Genomic DNA, 27,980 nt, shown 5'->3' with positions numbered 1-27,980 from the left:
CCGAGGATTTGGGAGGGATACCGGTGTCGGAAAGGGTATTTGAAGCAGGCGAGTTGGAGAAACTAAACGAATTCACTGTAAACTTGGAGGATGTAATGGGTCAGTTCTGCAAACTGAAGAGTAGTAAACCACCAGGACCAGATGGTATTCATCCCAGAGTATTAAAAGAACTGAAGAATGAACTTGTAGAGCTACTGTTAGCAATATAAAATCTATCCCTAAAATCAGGTGTGGTACTGGAAGACTGGAGGGTAGCCAATGTTACGCCGATTTTTAAAAAGGGTTCCAGAGGAGATCCGGGAAATTATAGACCGGTGAGTCTGACGTCGGTACCAGGCAAAATGTTAGAGGCTATTATTAAGAATAAAATTAGAGCACATACAAAAACATGGGCTGATGAGACAAAGTCAGCACGGATTTAGTGAAAGAAAGTCTTGCCTCACCAATCTATTGCATTTTTTTGAGGGGGTGAACAAACATGTGGACAATGGGGAGCCACTGGATATTGTGTATCTGGATTTTCAAAAGGCGTTTGACAAACTGCCTCATGAAAGACTCCAGAGGAAACTGGAGAGTCATGGGATCGGAGGTAGGATATTACTATGGATTAAGAACTGGTTGAAAGACAGGAAGCAGAGAGTAGGACTGAATGGTCAGTATTCTCAGTGGAGAAGGGTAGTTAGTGGGGTCTCGCAGGGGTCTGTGCTGGGACCGCTGTTTTTTAATATATTTATAAATGACCTAGAGATGGGAGTAACTGGTGAGGTAATTAAATTCGCAGATGACACAAAACTATTCAGGGTCGTCAAGTCGCAGGAGTGTGAAAGATTACAGGAGGACCTCGCGAGACTGGGGGATTCGGCGTCCAAGTGGCAGATGAAGTTCAATGTTGCCAAGTGCAAAGTGATGCATGTGGGTAAAAGGAACCCAAATTACAGCTATGTCATGCAAGGTTTCACGTTAGGAGTCACAGACCTAGAAAGGGATCTGGAAGTCATCGTTGATAAGACGTTAAAAACTTCTGCTCAGTGTGCTGTGGCGGCAAAGAAAGCGCACAGAATGTTGAGTATTATTAGGAAAGGGATGGAAAACAAACACGAGGATGCTATAATGCCGCTGTATCGGTTCATGGTGCAACCGCACCTCGAATAGTGTGTCCAATTCTGGTCGCCGTATCTCAAAAAAGATATAAAGGAATTAGAGAAGGTGCAGAGAAGGGCGACGAAAATGATAAAGGGAATGGAACGACTTCACTATGAGGAAAGGCTGAGAAGGTTAGGGCTCTTCAGCTTGGAGAAAAGGCGGCTGAGGGGTGATATGATAGAAGTCTACAAGATAATGAGCGGAATAGATTCCCACTTCAGGCACAGGCAGCTCCTTGTGACTCTGGGCAAGTCACTTAACCCTCCATTGCCCCCATGTAAGCCGCATTGAGCCTGCCATGAGTGGGAAAGCGCGGGGTACAAATGTAAAAAAAAAAAAAGCGTTTGTTTACACTTTCAAACAACAACAAAACCAGGGGACACAAGATGAAGCTAGAATATGGTAGACTTAAAACAAATAGGAGAAAGTTTTTCTTTACTCAGCATGTAGTTAGACTCTGGAACTTGTTGCCGGAAAATGCAGTGACAGCAGCTGGCCTTTCGGAATTTAAAAGCCTGGATTGGCCACTGTCAGAGACAGGATGCTGTGCTTGATGGACCCTTGGTCTTTTCCCAGTATGGCGGTGCTTATGTACTTATGTATGACTTGGGGAGGGACCTTTCTGGCAGGAATAGGATTATTAACATTGGGAGAGTACATGCACTTGTATGCTTGGCTGCAAGAGATACTGTCGGATATTCCTCAGAGCATATTGTGCTCAAACACAGCTATACCAAGCGGGTGGCATACAATCACCTCTTTCTGCTAAGTGCACAGTGGGAGATAACACCTTTATTCATGCTTTTTGGAGTTGCACACTGATAGAGGTTTTGCGGTGAGCTGGGGACCTATTTTTGTACTGCCTTGGGTCAGAATGGAATCGGTTCTATTGACAAAATGTTATTGGATAAACCAGGAGCTTTTCTGGTTTGTTCCAGAGGGGTGAGCCTGCTTCTTAGGAAATTGTGTCTAGTAGCCAGGAAGTGTATTACGCAATACTGATTTCACAGGATCCACCCAATTTCTGGCACTGGTAAAACAAGATTCATTTCCAAGGTATGTGGGAGGACCATGATGCTAGAGGGTCACTAAAGCACAAGAAAAGATTTTTACAACTGGAATCCATATTTTCAAACATTATATCTTCGGGGGCGTAGTCTGATACTCTCTGAATGTAATGGGCTATCTGATCACATTAACCTGGGAAGATGAGCAGGATTGGGGACTGCTCTCTTTAACTGCTACATGACGGTGACGTGTGAAATCGTAGCCTTCTTCCTTTGGCAGTGGGGAAACAGTACAAGACACAGGCTCTCTGCACATAAAGACACAGACTTTACATGTTGGAGGAGGGTGGCTTGGCCGACCACGCATTGTTTTAGCACCAGCACACCAGGGGAATGGGGGTAGCTTTTCTCTGTTTAAAAGAACCAATACTCGATGTATTATTCTACTTAATAAAAAATGTTTCAAAAAATATATAAGTAAGCTTCTCTCTAAACAACGAACATGATGCGATTATTTCATATCTAATGATCCTCACCTGCTGAAGAAGTCCATCAATTTTGTCAGTCAACACTTGAATCTTCTCCTCATTTTTTCCAGCAGGTCCAGCTGCTTGCTAAATATATATTAAAACACACACACGTTAACATTTTTTTCAGATCCTATTAAAAAAAAAAAGTTTTACTTCACAAAATTACAGCAAGGTTATGAACACATGCTCCAAAACAGACAAGGTAAGGGAATTAAACTTTACCAACCCAAATGAGTCGAGAAAATACTGGATCGTTCCAGGGGGCACCACCACTTAATAATGGTGATGTAACTAGCAGAACTTGTTTTTTAATCTCTACCTCCATCTGCTGATGGGAGGGAATAACACCCCGCTTGTGCAAAACAGTGGAGCTGATGCTAAAGAACAGTTTTGAGTAAGGAGACAATGTGTTGAATAGACAGTTAATCATACTGCACCTAACCTCAGTCTTATAACATCCTCTCCCTCCCCCCCCCCTCCAAAACATCCTTAAAAAAATGAGAAAATTATTTACAACTTGTTTCCGTTACTTAACAGCAATGAATAAATAAATGAACTAGCTTTAATAGTTTAGTTATCTACAATACACCCACATGCCAGAGACATCTCACACTGGCTCTCCTAGTTTCATAATTCAGTTGACCATATTCTGACAAGCCACTCTTCTAGTCACAAAGCACACAATTAAAACTGTTCTACAAATTCATGTAATGCACCGTGAGATCCATATTTCTAAAGGTATGTCCAATTAACTTTTGCTGTTAGCTGTACAAATACTAACTGCTCAAGTTCTGCATGCTCTCTCACCAGCACTCTAATTTTGTCTAGGCAAAAACCGGCCTGGAAAAAAATTATCATCTAGCCCAGGGAGGCAGAACTGGGCACATTCCTAATATATGGTTCATTGAGGACAGTTGGCAATGATATTTGAAGTGGCATTGGGAGGGGATAGATTCACTGGTTCAACCTTGGCCCATGCCAGATCTCCTGTATTTCTTCCTCCCATGGCCCTTGTTGGGCAGGGTTAGTCAGAAAGTAGAGAGTTATCAGCTTTTAGCTTGGTAGATCCAGAGTGGGTGGCCAAAGAGACAGTGGTGTGAAGATCTTGGAAGACTGTTGGTAGAGTGTTCTTTTCTGCTTTCCAGCAGGGGACTTCTTTTAGTTTGAGGCTTGATTCTGATGCAGGGTGCAACTCAATTTGCCTTTCAGCATGGCTATTGAAAGGGCAAGGTTGTGCAAGACAGATTATTCTTCTTCACTTCCCAAGTTGTAAAGCCTGAAGTATAAATCAATATACGCATCAGGTTTTTCTTACATATGCACACAGCTCTGGAATTCTCTACCAAAACACCTGAAATCTACGAATAATCATCTAGAATTCCGAAAAAAAAACCCTAAAAACTCAACTGTTCAAGAAGGCATACCCCACAGTATCTGACATACACAGAATAATGAAATATGGCATTTTAATCAGGAAGCGGACAGTTTTCAACCCCGACGCATGATCACACCCTAACATTTTGTTTGAACCACCCCAACCTATTTACCGATACTTCTTTACTGTACTTGTCACTGTAATAGTACCCCTATACTGTATTTGTTCACACCAGAGTCTGTAACCATCTCTCCGGAACTATGTAAGCCACTTTGAGCCTACTACTAAGTGGGAAAAGGAGGGTTACAAATGTAAAGCGAATGCTACATACCTGTAGAAGGTATTCTCCGAGGACAGCAGGCTGATTGTTCTCACTGATGGGTGATGTCCACAGCAGCCCCTCCAATCGGAATCTTCACTAGCAAAAGCCTTTGCTAGCCCTCGCGCGCCGATGCGCATGCGCGGCCGTCTTCCCGCCCGAAACCGGCTCGTGCCGGCCAGTCTCATATGTAGCAAGACAAAGACTAGGGAAGACACAACTCCAAAGGGGAGGCGGGCGGGTTTGTGAGAACAATCAGCCTGCTGTCCTCGGAGAATACCTTCTACAGGTATGTAGCATTCGCTTTCTCCGAGGACAAGCAGGCTGCTTGTTCTCACTGATGGGGTATCCCTAGCCCCCAGGCTCACTCAAAACAAAAACCATGGTCAATTGGGCCTCGCAACGGCGAGGACATAACTGAGATTGACCTAAAAAAATTTACCAACTAACTGAGAGTGCAGCCTGGAACAGAACAAACATGGGCCTAGGGGGGTGGAGTTGGATTCTAAACCCCGAACAGATTCTGAAGCACTGACTGCCCGAACCGACTGTCGCGTCGGGTATCCTGCTGCAGGCAGTAATGAGATGTGAATGTGTGGACAGATGACCACGTTGCAGCTTTGCAAATCTCTTCAATAGTGGCTGACTTCAAGTGGGCTACCGACGCTGCCATGGCTCTAACATTATGAGCCGTGACATGACCCTCAAGAGCCAGCCCGGCCTGGGCGTAAGTGAAGGAAATGCAATCTGCTAGCCAATTGGATATGGTGCGTTTTCCTACAGCCACTCCCCTCCTGTTGGGATCAAAAGAAACAAACAATTGGGCGGACTGTCTGTTGGGCTGTGTCCGCTCCAGATAGAAGGCCAATGCTCTCTTGCAGTCCAATGTGTGCAGCTGACGTTCAGCAGGGCAGGAATGAGGACGGGGAAAGAATGTTGGCAAGACAATTGACTGGTTCAGATGGAACTCCGACACAACCTTTGGCAAGAACTTAGGGTGAGTGCGGAGGACTACTCTGTTATGATGAAATTTGGTGTAAGGGGCCTGGGCTACCAGGGCCTGAAGCTCACTGACTCTACGAGCTGAAGTAACTGCCACCAAGAAATGACCTTCCAGGTCAAGTACTTCAGATGGCAGGAATCCAGTGGCTCAAAAGGAGGTTCATCAGCTGGGTGAGAACGACATTGAGATCCCATGACACTGTAGGAGGCTTGACAGGGGGCTTTGACAAAAGCAAACCTCTCATGAAGCGAACAACTAAAGGCTGTCCTGAGATCGGCTTACCTTCCACACAGTAATGGTATGCACTGATTGCACTAAGGTGAACCCTTACAGAGTTGGTCTTGAGACCAGACTCAGACAAGTGCAGAAGGTATTCAAGCAGGGTCTGTGTAGGACAAGAGCGAGGGTCTAGGGCCTTGCTGTCACACCAGACGGCAAAACCTCCTCCATAGAAAGAAGTAACCCCTCTTAGTGGAATCTTTCCTGGAAGCAAGCAAGATACGGGAGACACCCTCTGACAGACCCAAAGAGGCAAAGTCTACGCTCTCAACATCCAGGCCGTGAGAGCCAGAGACTGGAGGTTGGGATGCAGAAGCGCCCCTTCGTCCTGTGTGATGAGGGTCGGAAAACACTCCAATCTCCACGGTTCTTCGGAGGACAACTCCAGAAGAAGAGGGAACCAGATCTGACGCGGCCAAAAAGGAGCAATCAGAATCATGGTGCCTCGGTCTTGCTTGAGTTTCAACAAAGTCTTCCCCACTAGAGGTATGGGAGGATAAGCATACAGCAGACCCTCCCCCCAATCCAGGAGGAAGGCATCCGATGCCAGTCTGCCGTGGGCCTGAAGCCTGGAACAGAACTGAGGGACTTTGTGGTTGGCTCGAGATGCGAAGAGGTCTACCAAGGGGGTGCCCCACACCTGGAAGATCTGTCGCACTACACGGGAATTGAGCGACCACTCGTGAGGTTGCATAATCCTGCTCAACCTGTCGGCCAGACTGTTGTTTACGCCTGCCAGATATGTGGCTTGGAGCACCATGCCGTGACGGCGAGCCCAGAGCCACATGCTGAGGGCTTCCTGACACAGGGGGCGAGATCCGGTGCCCCCCTGCTTGTTGACGTAATACATGGCAACCTGGTTGTCTGTCTGAATTTGGATAATTTGGTGGGACAGCCGATCTCTGAAAGCCTTCAGAGCGTTCCAGATCGCTTGTAACTCCAGAAGATTGATCTGCAGATCGTGTTCCTGGAGGGACCAGCTTCCTTGGGTGTGAAGCCCATCGACATGAGCTCCCCACCCCAGGAGAGACGCATCCGTGGTCAGCACTTTTTGTGGCTGAGGAATTTGGAAAGGACGTCCCAGAGTCAAATTGGACCAAATCGTCCACCAATACAGGGATTTGAGAAAACTCGTGGACAGGTGGATCACGTCTTCTAGATCCCCAGCAGCCTGAAACCACTGGGAAGCTAGGGTCCATTGGGCAGATCTCATGTGAAGGCGGGCCATGGGAGTCACATGAACTGTGGAGGCCATGTGGCCCAGCAATCTCAACATCTGCCACGCTGTGATCTGCTGTGACGCTCGCACCCGTGAGACGAGGGACAACAAGTTGTTGGCTCTCGCCTCTGGGAGATAGGCTCGAGCCGTCCGAGAATCCAGCAGAGCTCCTATGAATTCGAGTTTCTGCACTGGGAGAAGATGGGACTTTGGATAATTTATCACAAACCCCAGTAGCTCCAGGAGGCGAATAGTCATCTGCATGGACTGCAGGGCTCCTGCCTCGGATGTGTTCTTCACCAGCCAATCGTTGAGATATGGGAACACGTGCACCCCCAGCCTGCGAAGTGCCGCTGCTACTACAGCCAAGCACTTTGTGAACACCCTGGGCGCAGAGGCGAGCCCAAAGGGTAGCACACAGTACTGGAAGTGACGTGTGCCCAGCTGAAATCGCAGATACTGTCTGTGAGCTGGCAGTATCGGGATGTGTGTGTAGGCATCCTTCAAGTCCAGAGAGCATAGCCAATCGTTTTCCTGAATCATGGGAAGAAGGGTGCCCAGGGAAAGCATCCTGAACTTTTCTTTGACCAGATATTTGTTCAGGGCCCTTAGGTCTAGGATGGGACGCATCCCCCCTGTTTTCTTTTCCACAAGGAAGTACCTGGAATAGAATCCCAGCCCTTCTTGCCCGGATGGCACGGGCTCGACCGCATTGGCGCTGAGAAGGGCGGAGAGTTCCTCTGCAAGTACCTGCTTGTGCTGGAAGCTGTAAGACTGAGCTCCCAGTGGACAATTTGGAGGTTTTGAGGCCAAATTGAGGGTGTATCCTTGCCGGACTATTTGGAGAACCCACTGATCGGAGGTTATGAGAGGCCACCTTTGGTGAAAAGCTTTCAACCTCCCTCCGACTGGCAGGTCGCCCGGCACTGACACTTGGATGTCGGCTATGCTCTGCTGGAGCCAGTCAAAAGCTCGTCCCTTGCTTTTGCTGGGGAGCCGAGGGGCCTTGCTGAGGCGCACGCTGCTGACGAGAGCGAGCGCGCTGGGGCTTAGCCTGGGCCGCAGGCTGTCGGGAAGGAGGATTGTACCTACGCTTACCAGAAGAGTAGGGAACAGTCTTCCTTCCCACGAAAAATCTTCTACCTGTAGAGGTAGAGGCTGAAGGCTGCCGGCGGGAGAACTTGTCGAAAGCAGTGTCCCGCTGGTGGAGCTGCTCTACCACCTGCTCGACTTTTTCTCCAAAAATGTTATCCGCACGGCAAGGCGAGTCCGCAATCCGCTGCTGGATTCTATTCTCCAGGTCGGAGGCACGCAGCCATGAGAGTCTGCGCATCACCACACCTTGAGCAGCGGCCCTGGACGCAACATCAAAGGTGTCATACACCCCTCTGGCCAGGAATTTTCTGCACGCCTTCAGCTGCCTGACCACCTCCTGAAATGGCTTGGCTTGCTCAGGGGGGAGCGCATCCACCAAGCCCGCCAACTGCCGCATATTGTTCCGCATGTGTATGCTCGTGTAGAGCTGGTAAGACTGAATTTTGGCCACGAGCATAGAAGAATGGTAGGCCTTCCTCCCAAAGGAGTCCAAGGTTCTACAGTCCTTGCCCGGGGGCGCCGAAGCATGCTCCCTAGAACTCTTGGCCTTCTTTAGGGCCAAATCCACAACTCCAGAGTCGTGAGGCAACTGAGTGTGCATCAGCTCTGGGTCCCCATGGATCCGGTACTGGGACTCAATCTTCTTGGGAATGTGGGGGTTAGTTAAAGGCTTGGTCCAGTTCGCCAGCAATGTCTTTTTTAGGACATGATGCATGGGTACTGTGGACGCTTCCTTAGGTGGAGAAGGATAGTCCAGGAGCTCAAACATTTCAGCCCTGGGCTCGTCCTCCACAACCACCGGGAAGGGGATGGCCGTAGACATCTCCCGGACAAAGGAAGCGAAAGACAGACTCTCGGGAGGAGAAAGCTGTCTTTCAGGAGAGGGAGTGGGATCAGAAGGAAGACCCTCAGACTCCTCGTCAGAGAAATATCTGATGTCTCCTTCGTCTTCCCACGAGGCCTCACCCTCGGTGTCAGACACAAGTTCACGAACCTGTGTCTGCAACCGTGCCCGGCTCGACTCCGTGGAACCACGGCCACGGTGGGGGCGTCGAGAGGTAGACTCCCTCGCCCGCACCGGCAAAGCTCCCTCCGCCGACGTAGTCGGGAGCCTTCCAGGGAGGCGACCGCAGTCGGTACCACACGCGGCACCGACGCCGGAGACCTCACCCCGGGCGATGGACCAGCCGGCGCCACGCTCGACAGTACCGGTGGCGCAAGCACCCCCGGTACCGTAGGGGTAGGGCGCAACAGCTCTCCCAGGATCTCTGGGAGAACGGCCCGGAGGCTCTCATTCAGAGCGGCTGCAGAAAAAGGAATGGAGGTCGATGCAGGCGTCGATGTCAGAGTCTGTTCCGGGCGTGGAGGCTGTTCCGGGCTGTCCAGAGTGGAGCGCATCGACACCTCTTGGACAGAGGGTGAGCGGTCCTCTCGGTGCCGATGCCTGCTGGGTGCCGACTCCCTTGGCGACCCAGAGCTCTCGGTGCCGACACGGGAAGGGGACCGGTGTCGATGCTTCTTCGACTTCTTGCGAAGCATGTCACCGGAGCTTCCCGGCACCGACGAGGAGGACGTAGAATCCAGCCGTCTCTTCCTCGGGGCCGAGGCCGAAGAAGGTCGGTCTCGGGGGGGGGGGGGGGGGGGGGGCTGTACCGCAGGAGCCCTCAGGGTAGGGGGAGACCCACCCGAAGGCTCACCGCCACCAGCAGGGGAATGGACAGCCCTCATCTGCACTCCAGACGAAGCACCACAGTCCGACATCAGCAGACGAGGTCCCGGTACCACCGACGTCGATACAGTCGTCCGATGTCTCAGCGCCGATGCAGAGGGCCGATGCCTCGATGCACTGGCAGCCGAGGATGAAGGTCTGGACGCTGAAGACGTCGATGCACTCGATACCCCCGGTGCCGATGCCGACGAAGAGCCCGAGAACAAAATGTTCCACTGGGCTAACCTCGCTGCCTGAGTCCGCTTTTGTAAAAGGGAACACAGACTACAGGCCTGAGGGCGGTGCCCAGCCCCCAGACACTGAAGACACGACGCGTGCCTGTCAGTGAGCGAGATTACCCGGGCGCACTGGGTGCACTTCTTGAAGCCGCTGGAAGGCTTCGATGTCATGGGCGGAAAAATCACGCCGGCGAGATCAAAACTCGAAATGGTGAAAATTGGCACCACAAAAATAGGGAGAAGAAAATTTCGACCGAGGCCTAACTGAGGCCTACCCCGACGACGAAAGAAAACTTACCGGGGCGAAAAGCTCGAAATACGGGAAGGAAAAAAAAACCAAACAGGCTCTTCCCGAACACTTTTTAAACTTCCTGAGAAGAAACGAGTCGAAAACGATGCGCGAGGCCAACTTTCCGGGGCACGAATGGCGAAACACAACCGTACCGAGCGCGGACAAAAGAAGACTGGCCAGCATGAGCCGGGTTCGGGCGGGAAGACGGCCGCGCATGCGCGGTGCGCATCGGCACGCGAGGGCTAGCAAAGGCTTTTGCTAGTGAAGATTCCGATTGGAGGGGCTGCCGTGGACGTCACCCATCAGTGAGAACAAGCAGCCTGCTTGTCCTCGGCGAACAAATAAATAAATAAAATAAAATATTTAAGGCTAGCCAATCAGAGCTACTCAGAAGTAATCCTGGCCATCCAAATGGCAGACCTAAAATTAATGAGACAGCTCTCCAACATTGTCACCTTGAAGGACCTTTGTAGAAGTGTGTGTGGCAATCTAGTGTGAAAGTGTGGAAAAGGAACTCATTAAGAAGCTTGATACTAACAACATAGGCCTAAATAAGAACAATAGCTTCGGGGCCCACTGCAGGTGTGAATGAGTTCATTCTTAAACCTTCCTGTTTTGATTTCTCTCACCCACCACAATGGTCTGCTAGATAAATTATGAGTCAGTCCCTCTTTACACCCTTCCCTATACTTTTCCTTGCTTCCTCTATATTTTACTCTCCCCCCCCCCCCCCCCCCCAAATCTATCTAAATGTACGTCTACTCACCTCCTGAGCTACACTTCATACATCTGACAAAGTGGACTCTTTTCTCTAAGGCTCATGCCATTGGTCTATAAAGGTGCCATATTCAGCTCTAATGCATTTGGGTGGAATCCTATATAGTAATTTGCACCTCAGTCTGGATGCCTGGGTTCGTAACACAGTTCCCATTGGTCTGCCCTGGGGATGATGTCACAGGGTGGACCAGTGGGAAGTGAGAGGGAAGGGAACCCAGCACCAGCAACCGGGGGAGAGTACAGAATCGCCCCTACGAGTTCCATGCCCCCCTACCTCCCTCCCTCCTTTCACTCCTGTCCGAGTTCCATGGCGCCCCTCTCCTCCGAGTTCCACCGCCCCGAGCCTCCCTCCCTCTCTGTGGCCTCAGAGTGCAAGCAGGACGTGTGCGGCTGCCCCTCCGCTTCGTAAGTGACTGCTGTTCTTTAAAACGTTTTACCTCCTGGTCCGACGGCAACAGTGAAGTCGAGCAGGCACGGCATGGCGCTCCACACTGCTTTCACTTCTGTTTCAGCTGTGCCTCTGGTCCCGCCCTCATTTCCTGTTTGCGGAAGGGCGGGATTTGAATTTGAGAAGGTAAATTCAGGGCAGCTATGAGCTCAACATCTAAGCTGTCAGCATTAAACCCTGAAGTTGGGATAGAGTCCCTTGAATAGGCATGATCAACTCTAGAAAAATCTCCAGCATTATAGGTTTTGGATAGAGAGCACTAATAGGAGAGGAAATCACATCTGTCCAAGCCGGTATAATGCTATCAGTAATGAGAGCTTCTGCTCTCCTTGAATGGGGGGGGGGGGGGGGGGGTGACTTGGTTTTACAGAAACTGGTAGCCAAGTATACATTAAGTCCTACTGCCATGCTACAGACAATGTGTCATGAGCTATCACATGCTTTCTTATAGTACTGGAACAGAATATGGGACAAATTGTTAAGGCTTAACTCTGACCCCTACTTTCTTCACTGCAGACTCCACTATGATTGACTGGTATTACAACTGAACTTTGTTAGACCTGTTACACCCAGTTTATTGGAAGTGAGAGGATTTTATCATAATTTAGATTGCCTCTAATTACTACTAGTACTAATCATTTCTATAGAGCTACTAGACATACGCAGCACTGTACACATTATATACTACTACTAATCATTTCTATAGAGCTACTAGACATACGCAGCACTGTACACATTATATACAGGTATTTTCTCTGGCGAGGGCTCACAGTCTAAGATTTTTCTGTACCTGACAACGAACTAGCACAATAGCTATCTCCTTTTTTTACACAAAGCTCTGTATATGTCTCCCTAACAAAAACTGCTTCTTGCAGGGTAGGAGAAGGGTGTGGAGATTAACATTTCTCCTTCAGACCTTAGGATACAGAAGCCGAGAATCTTCACAGAAATGACCCAAGTTAGCTAAGTAAGACACTCCTGTTAAAAAAAAAAGTGTTCAGAAATATATATATATATATATATATATATATATATATATATATATATTCTGAACACTTTTTTATAAATATAAAAATAAATGAGAAAGGGGGGGATCATTTCTCCTTCAGAGCTTAGGATAGAGACACCAAGAATCTTCACAAAAATGACCCAAGTTAAATACAGAAAGAGAGAGAGACTTATCTCACAGAAACATAGAAAATGACAGCAGATAAAAAAAACCCAAAAACATATGGTCTATCCAGTCTCCCCATCCATACCTTGTAATTATCACTTCTTCCCCGTTAGAGATCCTATATGCTTGTCCCATGTTTTAATGAATTCAGCTACTGTCTCCTCCACCAGGAGGCTGTTCTATGCATCCACCACTCTTTCCATAAAGAAACATTTCCTTATATTCCCTAAGATTACTCCCCTTTCACCTTCACACTATTACCCTTCTTTCCAGACCTTCCTTCCAATTGAAAGAGACTTACCTCTTGTGCATATGTCACAAGAGGTATTTATTTAAAGGTCTATCATATTTATCATCTCCCATCTTTCTTCTAAAGTATACATATTGAGATCTTTAAGTCTGTTCACATATGCTTTATGATGAAGACACTAACCATTTTAGTTGCCACCTTTCGCTGTCTTCTGGACTGACTCCATCCTATTTCTTTTTGAAGGTTTGGTCTCCAGAAGTGTACACAGTACTATGAACAGGGTCTCACCAGAGATGTACACAAACACTATCTCCTGCTTTTTCCTACTGGCCATTCCTCTCCCTATACACCCAACCATCCTTCTGGCTTTTGTAGTCGCATTTTCTACCTATTTGGCCACCTTAAGATCATCAGCTACAATCACCTCCAAGTTCCACTCTGTGCACAAAAGCACGTCACCAATCTTTTGGATTTTTGCAGCCCAAACGCCCGACCCTGAATTTTTCACAAAGAGGCAGACAAAGAAAGCCTGAGAGATTAAAGCAAAAGTACCAAATCTTATTTCTCTAGAACATACTGAGCGATGATGAGTGGTCCTTTTCCAAGAGAAGGTGATGTTGAAGGATGCATGTCCTTGTAATAATTTTTCATGACATTTTCAAACATATGTACTAAGAACACTGAAGATTAGTCTATAACGATCCCTGTTGAATGCACAAAGGGAAGGGGGAGTCAGGCTCCAGTATCATGATCGGATGCTGCAATAGAGAGCTGCTAGGTGTAGAATAAAATGAGTGTAGACAAGGATGAAGAGGCTATACTTTGAAGATGTTCCGTGCCATTTCTTTGCCTCAAGATCACTTGGTTTCTTAGGTTCCACCTTTTTTTTTTTTTTTTTTTAAGGATCTCTTTTGGCTTTAACAAATCTTTCACCACACTATTTAGCCACCCTCACAGTCCCTTATTCTCCCTTTGACCTTTTTCAATTTTGTGGAATACATTTTATCAACCGTACAGCCAGCAGTCCTTTGAAGCCCTATCCTAATAACCAGCGGTAGCGGAATTCAAGCATGCGTGGGATAAACATAAAGGAATCCTGTGCAGAAGGAATGGATCCTCAGAAGCTTAGCCGAGATTGGGAGGCAGGGCTGGTGTTTGGGTGGTGGGGCTAGTTCTGGGCAAGACTTCTACAGTCTGTGTCCTGAAAATGGGGCTAGTTCTGGGCAAGACTTCTACGGTCTGTGTCCTGAAAATGGCAGATACAAATCAAGGTAAGGTATACACAAGAAGTAGCACATATGAATTTATCTTGTTGGGCAGACTAGATGGACCGTGCAGGTCTTTTTCTGCCGTCATCTACTATGTTACTATGTACAGCCAGCAGTCCATTTTTTTTTTGGGGGGGGGGGGGGGGGTGGAGTAGACTGGAGAGAGCATGCATTTCCTCTTCCTCCTCCCCCAGGTTAAAAATCCTACCTTTGCTAGCATGGATGCCAAAGACCTGCCAACCAAAGATCTGCTGCCCAAGCTACACACACCCTCATGCTGGTTTAAGAGCAAGAAGTTGGTAACAAGCTTGCGGCTGCTGACGTCAACACTGGACTCCTTAAATATTGCCATCCTACTATCATCATTTTTAATAACTCATGTCAATAAATTGGGTACCGTGAAAAAAAGGAAAACAAAAAACAAAACACACACACTTCCACTAGCTATCCTTTGTCATGTTTTCCAATATGCACCTTATGTCAATACTTTCATTTAATGCCATAAATCTTAAAATAGACTTCTGATATTTCCATGTATACAATCAAATACTTTTTTTTACAACCCACTTATTTCTGCTAGATCATGATACAGAAATACACAATGAAAAACTCTCAGGTATCTCCCCATGTAGAGTCTTAAAGACCAAACAACCCAGCTTAAACTTGACGCACATCTCAACGGAAAGCCAATGTAAATCCACAAACACAAGGAGTCACATAATATCTGGACTTCCCATATATCAATCTCACAACTGTATTGTGCACCAAAGCCTCTTCGTAAGTTTTACTGAAACGCCACTGTAAAGAGAATTACAGTAATCTGAGGCAAAACAGTAAATTGAATAGCTATTGTGAAACATGGCCCAAGTCAGCAACAGATCCTCTGTGGGGTCAGAATAACCCTTGCAAAGAAAAGTTATGAATATTTACAAAACTACATTACTGTAATTTTGAAGTCTTTTTACAAATATACAGTAATAAAGTAATTTGGATAAATGCTTACGAGATAATATAAATGAAATAAATATAAACGAGAATTAGATCTATAATGACACTGGTGAGTCATGAGTGGTGACTGCTCATGTGAAAGATATTTTTGCTGCATATGAAGGAGTACCAGCGCTGAGCTTTTATTTTTTTATAATCATATGATTTCTCCCACTGGAATTTTGACCTTGTAAAGTGTGATTCCTCTTGTAATGCCATGCTGCTGAATGTCAGCAGTGTACTGTCAAAGCAGTGAAGCGCCGATAAGGCCACTGAATGCCGCAGCTGTGAAGCCCAGGAGGCATCTGCAACAATGAAGAGGAGACTGCCGTAACTGTGAAGTCACAGGGGCACTTGCAATTCCGAAGATGAGACTGCTGCAGCAGTGAAGCCCAGGAGGTGTCTGCACCTCCAAAGAGACCACCACCTATCACGAAAACACCTAGCCATCTGCCTGGTGTTACCCCGCGGCCACTTAGCGGCTCTATCCCCAGCACAGCTCAGGTCTGCATGCACCTGCTACTTGTGCTTTACACTAGCAACCTCCTCCCACTGACTGGGTCACAACCCGCCTCTGGGCCAGTCTTCCGCTCTCAAATTATCCCCAGTGAATTCTAGGTTACTGCAGCCACACTCCCAGTGGTCCCACAGTTCCCAGAAAGCATTCACAGACTCAACACACATACCACCAGGATTCTTTATCAGTCCAGACATACAGGGAGAACAATTATGTTTATTCTCTTAAAAAATATTGAACAGTGGAACAAAACAGTGCAATTGGCAAACAATAACAGGTAACTGAAATAAGGATTAATTGTAACATTAACTAAATACTTGCATACTTCCTAGAAAGTACCTGGGGAGATCAGGACATATACCGTGTTTCCCCCGAAAATAGGACATCCCCTAGTAGAGGTCTTGCTGCAATTGTAAAATATAAGGCCTCCTCCAAAAGTAAGACCTAGCAAAGTTTTATTCTTTTAAAGCAGGGCCGCCGAGAGCCAGACAAGGTCGCCCCCCCCCCTCCACCCGCCCTCCGTCGCTCCCAGAAGTTGGAACTAACCTTAAACGCCTCCTTTCACCAAGTTTGCACTCGCAGCAGGGCAGACCTCTCCTTCCTTCCGTGTCCCGCCCTCGCCTGACGTAACATAACGTCTGCGAGGGCGGGGCACAGAAGGAAGGAGGGGTCTGCCCTGCTGCTGCGAGTGCGAACTTGGTGAAAGGAGGCGTTTAAGGTTAGTTCCAACTTCCGGGAACGACGAAGGGCGGGCCCGGCAACCTCGGGTGGTGGTAGGGGGGGCGACCTTGTCCGGCTCTCGGCGGCCCTGCTTTAAAAGGAAAAAAAAAAAAAAAAAAAAAACTTTGCTAGGTCTTACTTTTGGTGAAAGGAGGCGTTTAAGGTTAGTTCCAATTTCTGGGAGCGACGGAGGGCGGGGGGGGGGGGGGGGGGGCGGCGACTCCGATGTTTCCCCGAAAAATAAGACATCCCCTGAAAATAAGACCTAGCGTGTCTTGGGGAGCAAAAATTAATATAAGACAGTGTCTTATTTTGGGGGAAACACGGTATCTGTTCACAGAGCTTCAGTAAAAGAGATCTCTTTCTCCTTCTGTCAGGCTGAAACTGAAACAGCCAGCCACTGTGGGGTAATTTCAAAACTACAGGCCAATCAGAGCCCAGAACAGTCAGGTTACATCACTACAGGCACTTCCTATTATCTGTGCAACTCCGCAGAGGAGACTGCTGCAGGTGTGAAGCCCAGGAGATGTCTACAACCTCAAAGAGGAGACCACCACAGCCGTGAAGCCCAGAAGTCTGCAACTCCGAAGCGGAGACTACCCGCAGCTGTGAAGCTCGAGAGGCGCCCATAACTCCGAAGAGGAAACTGCCACAGGTGTGAGGTCCCGGACACAACTGCGCAAGAGTAGCCTGTTGGGTCTGAGGGGTCCAGAAGACGTTCGCTCATCAGAAGCAGGGAGACTGCTGCAGCAGTGAAACCCCAGGAGCATCCGCAACTCCAAAGGGAGGAGACTGCAATGTCCAGGAGGCACCCGCAACCCCAAAAGAGGGAGACAGGCAGCTGTAAAATTGGTAAGGTTTCTGCCACTCAGAAGAAGAGACACTGCTGTTCCCGGGAAACCAGGAGGCGGCCGCAACCCCCAAGAGAGAACACAGCTGAACATGCCAAGAGCCTCAACAGAAAAACGCCCCTGGGGTGGGGGGAATATTGAAGTCTGCCTTGCGGACAAGAAGTTGCTACAGCAGAGAAACACAGAAAAAGAATGTCCTCATAACGGCGGCTACTGCCACCATCCCAAAGTATAGAATAGGACTGCAACACAAAGGCAGAGAGGCTACCGTGCCTCTGAAGAAAAGAAACCCCTGCAAGGGAGGAAAAGGACATCTGAAGCTCCACACCCACCAGAGAAATGCCACGACACGGAGAAGACCAAAGTGGAGACAAGACCACAAGAAGCCGGAGCCCCTGGGTGACTACCGCGGCCCAATAAAGCGACTGCAGAAACAAAACAAGAGAAAGCACCGGCCTCTGCCGTGGCCCGAAGAGAGGAGAATGGAACAGAGCAAGGGGCCAAAGGTGCCCGCAGTCCAAACCTCTAGGACATGAACAGCGCCCTAGGAATCCAAACCAAGTGACAACAAGAGCCAAGCAGCTCAGCATCCACGGCCATTGAGGGACTCATTCCAAATGAGCTCTTTTTAAATTATTAAAAAAAAAAAAAAAAAAAAAATCAGAAGAAACTAGAGACAAGCTCCAAGGAGTGCCTCAGATCCACCTCTGGCCCAGAACAAAGAAAGGAAGGTAGGTAAAAAGGGCAGGGACCCCTGCACCACCGGGACTGATCCAGCGTCAACCCAGCACTGCTAAAGGCAGGGGAGCCACAAACAGTAGGGAGTGGCTGCTCAGCCATTGCTCCGTGACCCACGCTGCAGTGCCACTCACTTTTTTTTTTTTTGTGCAACAAACTAAAAGGTCCTTGCTGCATCATCCAGCGCCCAGGAGGCAAACAGCTGACCCTGTAAGCGCTCGCCAGGCAAGCAAACATCACACTTTTTTTTTTTTTTTTTAATTGAAAACAGCCACGAGCACTTCCAAGTGGGGTATGAAGGATGGGGACCCCCAGCCCCAGCCCACTTTCACCCGACACCCCTCTCACCTCACAGCCCCCACGACTGGGGGCTGTCCTGGAGCTGACATGAGTATAGTCCTGCACTGCCCACGTCTCAGTAAGCTGCAGCGAGAAGAGAGCTGAAAACAGTCTGCCTTCTGTTCCTTTTCCTCCTCCTCTTTTTTTTTTTTTTTTTTTTTTTAAGAGCTTTAAAGTTGTCAGACAGCACTAGAGAGCAGATAGAAAGTCAGAGCACGTAGGGATCCACGGGGACAGGGATCTGGCACCACTGGGAAACCAGCTGACCAACTGGACCAGGAAATCATGTCCATCCACCTGCTGGAAATAGAAAACTTAGAACTGAGCTGTCCCATATATACTCAGCCAGCCAGCCCAGTTTTCCAGTATTTTCTATCTCTACCTGCTGGTCAATGGACATAACTACCCACACGTTCTGGAATAGTGAGAAGTAACGTAATGGGAAGATACTATATGACAAACGTTAGTGATGCCCTACCCATATGGGGACACGCCACTGATGCATGTGCAATCATGCGAACCATTTATATGATATGGAGGGGCATAACTGAACGGCACCGGCCATCTCCGGAGCCGGCTGCACAAGTGGGCGGAGCTGGCCATCTTTTTCTTCATTAATACAGTTGGGCCCGGCCAAATGTCAGAGATCGCCAGGTTTGAGATGGCCGGCATCAGTTTTCGGCCATAATGGAAAATAATGCCGGCGATCTCAAACCCGGCCAAATCCAAGGCAATTGGTCGTGGAAGGAGCCAGCATTTGTAGTGCACTGGTCCCCCTGACATGCCAGGACACCAATTGGGCACCCTAGGGGGCACTTCTAAAAATTAAAAAATAAAAATAGCTCCCAGGTGCATAGCTCCCTTACCTTGGGTGCTGAGCCCCCCAAATCCCCCCCCCCCCAAAACCCACTCCCCACAACTCTACACCATTACCATAACCCTTATGGGTGAAGGGGGGGGGACCTACATGTGGGTACAGTGGGTTTTGGGGTTTTTTGGAGGACTCCCATTTACCACCACAAGTGTAACAGGTGGGGGGAGGGGGGGGGGCCTGGGTCCACCTGCCTGAAGTGCACTGCACCCACTAAAAACTGCTCCAGGGACCTGCATACTGCTGTCATGGAGCTGAGTATGACATTTCAGGCTGGCATAGAGGCTGGCGAAAAATTGTTTAAAAAATTTTTTTTTTGGGTGGGAGGGGGTTGGTGACCACTGGGGGAGTAAGGGGAGGTCATCCCCTATTCCCTCCGGTGGTCATTTAGTGAGTTGGTGCTCCTTTTTGAAGCTTGGTTGTGAAAAAAAAAAAAAAGGAACCAAGTACAGCCGGCGAAATGCTCTACAAGCCTGGCTTTTTTTTTTCATTACTGGGTGAAGCCAGCCATCCCATGAGCACGCCCCCGTCCCGCCTTCACTACCCTGACACGCCCCCTTGATGTTTTGTCGGCTCTACGACGGAAAGCAGTTGAACCCGGCCAAAATCTGCTTTCGATTATATCGATTTGGCCGGGTTCAGGAGATCGCCGGCCATCTCTCGATTTGTGTCAAAGATGGCCGGCAATCACTTTCGAAAATGAGCTGGATAGTAAACTTGACTTTACAGAAAAAAGAAAACAACTATTGCGCAAAAAGGGGCTGAAAGTATTTTTTATACTGTTACAGAACAGTTGTGTATTTTGAACTATGACTAGATAAGGAGAGAGATACCCTTAATGATAATTTGTACTAGATTGGATTTAATAAACCTCTAATCTTAATCTATCCAACTATGTTTGTAACTCTTGAGCCAGAAGGGTCTCCTGGACCAACTGAAACCATGTACACGCTACTTACACCAGAAGCCTGCTGACTCTGCGACAGTGCCAAACGAGCATGGCCTCTTCGGATTCGACGCTCTACTTCTGCAAGTAAGCTCTGTAAGTATCGAAGAAAGTCTCTTTCATATCCAACTTTCATGAAGCGAGAGCTCTTCTCATATCTAATACAAAAAATATATACATAAAATAAGTATACACATACATATATACCAAGACAAAATTCTAGAGAATCAGATGCTATAACTTCATGTATGGAGATGGTCCAAAAGACTAGAAAATCTTCCATTTTTTACAATTGCAATAGCATGTAAACTGTATCTCTATTGTTCCTGTTTTAACAGATGCTGGTATTGGCAGTATTAAAGTATTTTAAGATAAAGAAACATAAAAATATCCTATTTCCACAAGAAGAGATCAATGTTATTCTCCTAGTATTGTGAGATTACAGCACTTTCAAATGATGAAACCTGCATACACACCCTGTCTCTCCAGAAGAAACAAGTTTACTACTTAGCTTTCTTTTACAATGTCTATAAAAAAAAGATAGAGAATACGATAATCTAGAATTTGATTTTCAGAAATTTAAAGTAAAGCAAAATTAATTATCTGCAATCTGGATTCTCTGAGGAGAGGTTATGCAGTCATAATACATGGATACCATTTGATGGAGCTTTCCAAAGCAATAACCTGCGCAAGCACAATGTTCCCACATCTAGAACATTGCATGGGGCCACCTCAGTTCTTTGTAAAGTCAAATCCTAGAAAAGGCAGGTGGCGTGGTGACTATGTTGTTGTTTTGTCCCACCTGTGGAAATGTGCTGATCGTAGAAGAAGGGCAGAAGTGTTATCGGTTTGCCTGCAATACCTGCCCCTATGTACACAATGTGACACGCAAGGTAACAAGTAGGAAATATCAGTGCAGTATTTAGAGTTATATGGATTTTTTAACAAGCTCCTTGCTGGGGTTCATGGGCATTTTGAACAGCTAGATTAAATATGTATTAGTGAGTCTGCTCTATCAGTGCTTTATGGTATGTAAAAGGGGTATGAGTGTGTATGAAGGAATAATATACTAAGGTAGTATGTTTTGTAAGTAGTAAACAACAAAAAAATAATAAAGGGTTTTCTAATGTAGTATAACTGACAGTGTGATTTAAACTGAAAAAAAAAGGAGAGGAATGAAAAAGAATGTTTGCACCAAACTATTATTTTTAATGAAATTAAAACAGCCATATGAAAAAGCCTGTAAAACAAAGTGGACAAAAACATGGGGCCAAATGAGATCCATCCCAGGATACTAAGGTAGCTCAAAGGGATTCTTGTAGGTCCTCAAAGACTTAATAAATCCTTGGAGATGAGAGAGAGACAAACAGATATGGTCCTTCTTCACAAAACAGAGAACAAATGGGAAACTACAGGCCAGTAAGCCTTACTTCGGTGGTTGGAAAAGTAGTGGAGGCACTGCTGAAGGAAAAGAAAGTGGATTTCCTGGAATCCAATGCATTACAAGATCTGAAGCTATATTATTTTAACCAAAAGAAACATGCAAAATGAATCCAACTAATTTCTTTGACTGGGTGACCAGAAAATTGGATCAAAAGCATGCCAGATATAGTCTATTTGGATTTCAGCAAAGCCTTTGACACAAGTTCTTCATAGGAGACTCACGAATAAACTGAGCAGGCTGAAATCAGGACTAAAAGTGGTAAACTAGATTGAAAACTGACTGGCAGAGGGTGATTGTAAATGAAATTTGCTCAGAAGACAGGGAAGTAGTGGAGTGCCTCAAGGATCAGTACTGCGGCCCCATTCAGTTGCAAGTGGCATTGCCAAAGGGTTAGAAGGAAATGCTTGCCTTTTTGCGGACGACAGAAAAAGTTTCAACGGAGTGGACATTACAAGAAGTGATCTACATAAGTCAGGAGAACAGTCTAATGTTTTGCTTTTAAAATTTAATGCAAAGAAGTTGAGGGATGCATTTGGGAAGTAGAAATCCAAAGCAGCTTGTTTGTTGGGGGGGGGGGGGGGGGGGGCAAGAGGCTAATATGCAGGGACTAGGAGCGGGACCTTGGGGTGATATTATCTAAGTATCAAAAGGTGAAGAAAACAATGTGACAAGGTGGTGGCCATGGCCAAGATGATATTAGGCTGCATAGCAAGAGGCATAACCAGCAGAAGAAAGGTGGTGTTAATGCCCTTGTACAAATCAGTGAGGCCCTATCTGGAGTAGTGTGTTCAGTTTTGGAGCCTGTGTGTTGCTAAGTACATTAAAAAAAAAAAAAAAAAAAAAAAAAGACTTAAGCAGTTCAGTAGAGGGCAAAAAAAATGGTATGGGGTTTGTGCCAAAAGATGTATGAGAAGACACTTGAAATGTATATCCTAGAATAAAAGGTGGAACAGGGGAGATATGATACAAATGTTTAAAATACTTGAATGGTATTGATAAATCCTAATCCTAACAAATAAATAAATAAATAAATATAAAAACAAATCTTTTCCAGAGACAGGTAAGCAGAACTGGACAACATGAATTGAGACTGCAGGATGGTAGGAAATACTTTTTCTTACAGAGGTTGGTTGATGTCTAGAATGCTCTCCCAGTGAAGATAAAACACGGAATTAAAAAATATGTAGGATAAACACAGAAGATTCAAATACAGAAGATGGAACACAACAACTCAAATGGCCTCATGGCTGTTGATGTGTTATGATGGGAGGACTGATGTTTAGACAGCATCTACATTATTTGGGAAGTAAAGCTAATGTCAGGCAGATTTCTAATATCCACATCCCAAAACTGACAAAATTAAATTCAATTTCGGTCTTGTAAGATTCAGTGCAGTTTACAATATTAGTGGAACAATTATTATATTTTTTATAAGTAGGCTAATGGGTGAATACCACAGATATGATGTTATAGAGTGCTGTTATAGACGTTTCAAATTCGATATTTCTAAAGTTTATTTGGGGATCAGTGAGTAATACACAGCAGTCTTTGGTGCAAGGGTCTTTAGGAAGAAGGTTTTTAGCTTCTTTCGGAAGCTGAGGAAGTTATTCTCTGTTCTGACAGCCAGAGGGAATGAGTTCCATAATGTGATCCCTGCCACTGAGAAAAGCGAGTTGCAGAGCGAATTCCCTTGTGAAATGCTGGGGCTAGGATCAGTTGTTCTTTTAGTCTGTTGGAGTGAACAATGAAAACAGATGAGATGCTGATTAGGAGTATAGAGGCAGTACCCTGAAGAATCTGAAGACAGGCAGCCTTAAACTTGGTTCTTTTAGCTACTGGTAGCCAGTGTAGTTTTGCAAGGTAGGTTGACACACTGGTGTATCTGTTCAGTTTGAAGATTAGTCTTGAAGCTGTGTTCTGTATGACCTGTAGTTTTATTTTGTTTTTGCGCCTAATGCCAAGAAACAGGGCATTGCAGTAGGAAAAGCATTTGTACCAGTATTGCAAAAGCTTTTTGATCAAAGAATGACCTAACTAGACGAAGCTGTCTCATTTTAAACATTTTCTTCTTCCATAGCTGGTTGATATGGGATATGATCAATAGGGAAGAATCAAGGATGACACCAAGCACTCTTGCTTCCAATTCAACTGGAAAGGTGGTGTTTGGTAGTGTTATTGAAGATGGGAACTCAGTTCCTTGATTCCAGAACCAGAGATATTTAGTCTTTTGGGTATTCAAATTCAGTTTGTTTACTAGGGCTCAGGTCTGGATAGAGTTCATCCCAATTGTTACAATCGGATAGGGTCTTGGTGCGAGGATGTCAGAGGCAGGAGGTGCATGATGTCATCCGTATACGATAATAGTAGTTCTCCTGATCCAAGGTGAATAGAGCTAAGGGAAGACATGAAGAAGTTAACAGGATGGGAGAGAGCGGGGGCCCTTGGGGAATCCCGCATTTCGGAATCCAATATTTAAAAAGGTTATTGTTTTGTTTAACTAAGTGGCTATGGTTTGACAGGAATTCATTGAATCATTTGAGGACCTGGCCGGTAATTCCAATCTAATCCAGACAGTCTAGTAGCATTACATGATCCACTACATTGAATGTTGCTGAGATATCAAACTTAAGTAGAAGCACCTGATCCCCCCTTGCATAGGTATTGATTGACATACGCTGTTAGCACTAAGAGCAGGGTTTCAGTGCTGTGTATGAATCTGAATCCAGATTGGAACTGCTGTAGTGTGGAGAATGTGTCCAGATATTTGGATAATTGCTTTACTTACATATGATTTAAGCATTTTTGTAAAGAGTGGTATGTTCACCACTGAGCAATAATTTACAGTGGAGGCTGAATCTAACCCTGATCCCTTTAAAAGTGGTGCGAGGACGATTTTGCCCATATCTGAATGAGAGCCAGAATCCCATTCAGGCAGTCTGTTTGCCAATAAACTACTTCTGTTGGGTAGTTTGGAACAGGATTTCTGGATAATGGTCTAGGAAGCAATGAGAGTGTGAACATTTCAGTAGTAGTGATTTTACATCTGCCGTTGATAGTGGTTAGAATGATTGCCACATAGTTGGTTTGCTTTAATACCCCAACTTGAATCTAGAGTAGAGATGACCCCCCCCCCCCCCCCCCAGTCATAGGCTTTTAAGTTCTTTTCGCTTTGTTTGGATAGGTCATCTCCAATATGATTGACCTTGTTTTCAAAGTAGTCATCTAGGCTTTGAGCGGAGGGGCGTGTTTGTTCCTCTCTATCAGAAGAGTGGATGCAGTTAGGCTCCTAAGGTGAATATATATATATATTGTTTTAATTGCCAAGGGTGTCCTGGCCCACTAGGCTGCTGCAGTATTTTCAATTGGAATTGGTTACTTTTTGTTTGTAGTGGCGAAATGAGATTTTCCATTTGGATCCATCATTGGTAGCTTTGCTTTTTCTCCATTTCTTTTAGAGTTTTCTGCATTTTTGTTTAAGTTGTGATAGCTCTTCTGAGAACCATGGTGATTTTCAAGATGCTATAACTTTTTTGGTAGTTATTGGAGCTATTTTGTCCAGCAGTATTTTGACTTTGATATCAGAGACAAATTTTACTGATTCTTCTAAGGGGCTTTCAGGGAGAAGGGCGTTTTTTAGTTTGTTCCAGAAGCTGGATTCATCGATTTTCCCTCTGGTTCAAAAGGCAGGTATTAATGGTAAAGTCCAGTTGGAAATGGTCAGACCATGGTATTGGCTTCCATGTGGTAGAACCAATTAGGTTGGTGGGATGGGAAGTAAGGAAATCTAAAGTGTGGCCTAGCTCACAGGTTAGACCTCCCCCATGTATATCAAGTTCAGTTGTTCATAAGTACATAAGTATTGCCATACTGGGAAAGACCTAAGGTCCATCAAACCCAGCATCCTGTTTCCATCAGTGGCCAATCCAGGTCACAAATACTTGGCAAGATCCCAAAAAAGCACAAAACATTTTATACTGCTTATCCCAGAAATAGTGGATTTTCCCCAAGTCCATTTAATAATGGTCTTTGGACTTTTCCTTTAGGAAGCCATCCAAATCTTTTTTAAACTCCGCTAAGCTAACCGCCTTTACCAGATTCTCTGGCAATGAATTCCAGAGTTTAATTACACTTTGAGTGAAGAAAAATTCTCAGATGTGTTTTAAATTTACTACATTATAGCTTCATCGCATGCCCCTAGTCCTAGTATTTTTGGAAAGCGTAAACAGACGCTTCACATCTACCTGTTCAACTCCACTCATTTTATAGACCTCTATTATATGTCCCCTCAGCCGCCTTTTCTACAAGCTGAAGAGGCCTAGCCGCTTTAGCCTTTCCTCATAGGGAAGTCGTCCCATCCCCTTTATCATTTTCGTCGCCCTTCTCTGCACCTTTTCTAATTCCACTATATCTTTTTGAGATGCGGCGACCAGAACTGAACACAATACTCGAGGTGCGGTTGCACCATGGAGCAATACAAAGGCATTATAACATCCTCATTTTTGTTTTCCATTCCTTTCCTAATACCACCTATTTGCTTTCTTAGCCGCCAAAGCACACTGAGCAGAAGGTTTCAACGTATCATCAATGACGACAACTAGATCCCTTTCTTGGTCCGTGACTCCTAACGTGGAACCTTGCATGACGTAGCTATAATTCGAGTTCCTCTTTCCCACATGCATCACACTTTGCACTTGCTCACATTAAACGTCTTCTGCCATTTAGACGTCCAGTCTCCCAGTCTCGTAAGGTCCTCTTGTAATTTTTCACAATCCTCCCGCGATTTAACGACTTTGAATAACTTTGTGTCATCAGCAAATTTAATCACCTCACTAGTTACTCCCATCTCTAGGTCATTTATAAATATGTTAAAAAGCAGTGGTCCCAGCACAGCTCCCCTGGGGAACCTCACTAACTACCCTTCTCCACTGAGAATACTGACCATTTAACCCTACTCTCTGTTTTCTTTTAACCAGTTTTTAATCCACAACAGAACACTACCTCCTATCCCATGACTCTCCAATTTCCTCGGGAGTCTTTCATGAAGTACTTTGTCAAACGCCTTCTGAAAATCCAGATACACAATATCAACCAGCTCACCTTTATCCACGTTTGTTCACCCCTTCAAAGAAATGTAATAGATTGGTGAGGCAATTTCCCTTCACTAAATCCATGTTGACTCTCTCATTAATCTATGCTTTTGAATATGCTCTGTAATTTTGTTCTTAATAATGGTCTCTACCATTTTGCCCCGCAGCAACGTCAGACTCACCGGTCTATAATTTCCCGGATCTCCTTTGGAACCTTTTTTAAAGGTTCTCAGGAATGATTTAAAGTTATGTGCAATGGCATCTCCATCATTCTCTAGATGTAGGTTTAGATCTCCCAGGACAACTACCTTTGGAAATTGGGACATCGCAGACAAAATTATCTTCATTATGGTAGGTTCAGCCTTAGTCCAGGGTCCTGGTGAACGGTAGATAAGGAGTAGAGCAATGATTGGCACCTTTGTTGTCATGGCGTATACATATCATGTATTCCAGTTCTGGGAGCACTCCTGTATTAAACTAATGATATGTGTAAAAAGCTCTTAAAAATGAGTGCTAGACCTCCTCCTTTTTGATTTAGTCTTGGAGAATGGAGAATGTCATATCCGGGTTGGTATAGATGGGATAGTATCGAACTACTGACTTCTGTGAGCAACGTTTCAGAAATAAATAAAAGACCTACATCGGATTATTCTAACAGTTCCCTTATTAGTAAGACTCTGTTCACCATAGATCTTGCATTGATATAGATTGCTGGTGCAGAGGTTCACTGGGCGCTGTAGTCTGAGGATGATGGTTGTTTGGTCAGGTTGTCTTTCCCATCCTTCTGATTTAAGGGAGTGCTATGATTCCTGGCTGCAGTTGTTTCTCCCTTCCGCCAATTCTGTTTTCTTCAAGCTGGTGGTGAAGTCAGATATGCTGTCTCAGGTGGCTTCTCTCTCTCAAGTGCCCCTCTTCCTTGCCCTATCAGGGATAGCAGGTTGGATTTCAGTCATCAGCCACTTGGTATGATGTAGGTAGGTGGCCGGGTGACCTCCAGGGAGGAACAGGATGGGTTCCCGAATGGTCCAGTGCTCTGGGGAAGGTGTAACCAGAGGTCCAGCAATGCTCTGGCTTCGATCCCCGAAGCAGATATCCTGGGGGGGGGCAGTGCCACTCCCGTGCCGTGCCCTGGTCAGTGGCTGGCATGAACACCCATGGAGATCCCAGGGCACAGTACTGCTCTGGTGCTGCTCCAGTATGAGGAGTGTTGGTAGCAGGAGTGGTTGTCAGTGGAGGTCCTGCATAGTCTGATGAAAGTTGGTCGCCGGAGTGGCCCCAGAGGAGAGCAGGATGGGTTCCGGAGTGGTCCACTGCTCTGGGGTCGGTGTAGCCCGAAGCACAGCTACGTTCCAGC

General features: G+C 46.1%; 1 protein-coding gene across 1 annotated transcript in view; it reads right to left on the bottom strand.

Annotated features, from left to right (window-relative positions):
* Nucleotides 1–27,980, bottom strand: part of LUC7L3 (LUC7 like 3 pre-mRNA splicing factor) — a 104,134-nt gene that overhangs the window by 41,919 nt on the left and 34,235 nt on the right. Inside the window, exons 4-5 of the mRNA XM_030207979.1 lie at nt 20,109–20,253; nt 2,687–2,764 (exon numbers count right to left, since the gene is read on the bottom strand). Of these exons, the coding sequence (XP_030063839.1) occupies nt 2,687–2,764; nt 20,109–20,253 (223 nt within the window). The remainder of the gene's footprint in view (nt 1–2,686; nt 2,765–20,108; nt 20,254–27,980) is intronic.

Source organism: Microcaecilia unicolor, chromosome 6 (genome assembly GCF_901765095.1).
Source record: "Microcaecilia unicolor chromosome 6, aMicUni1.1, whole genome shotgun sequence".
NCBI classification, from domain to species: Eukaryota; Metazoa; Chordata; class Amphibia; order Gymnophiona; family Siphonopidae; genus Microcaecilia; species Microcaecilia unicolor.
Note: the sequence above shows the minus strand (reverse complement) of the source record. Positions and strands in the feature narration are given on the sequence as shown.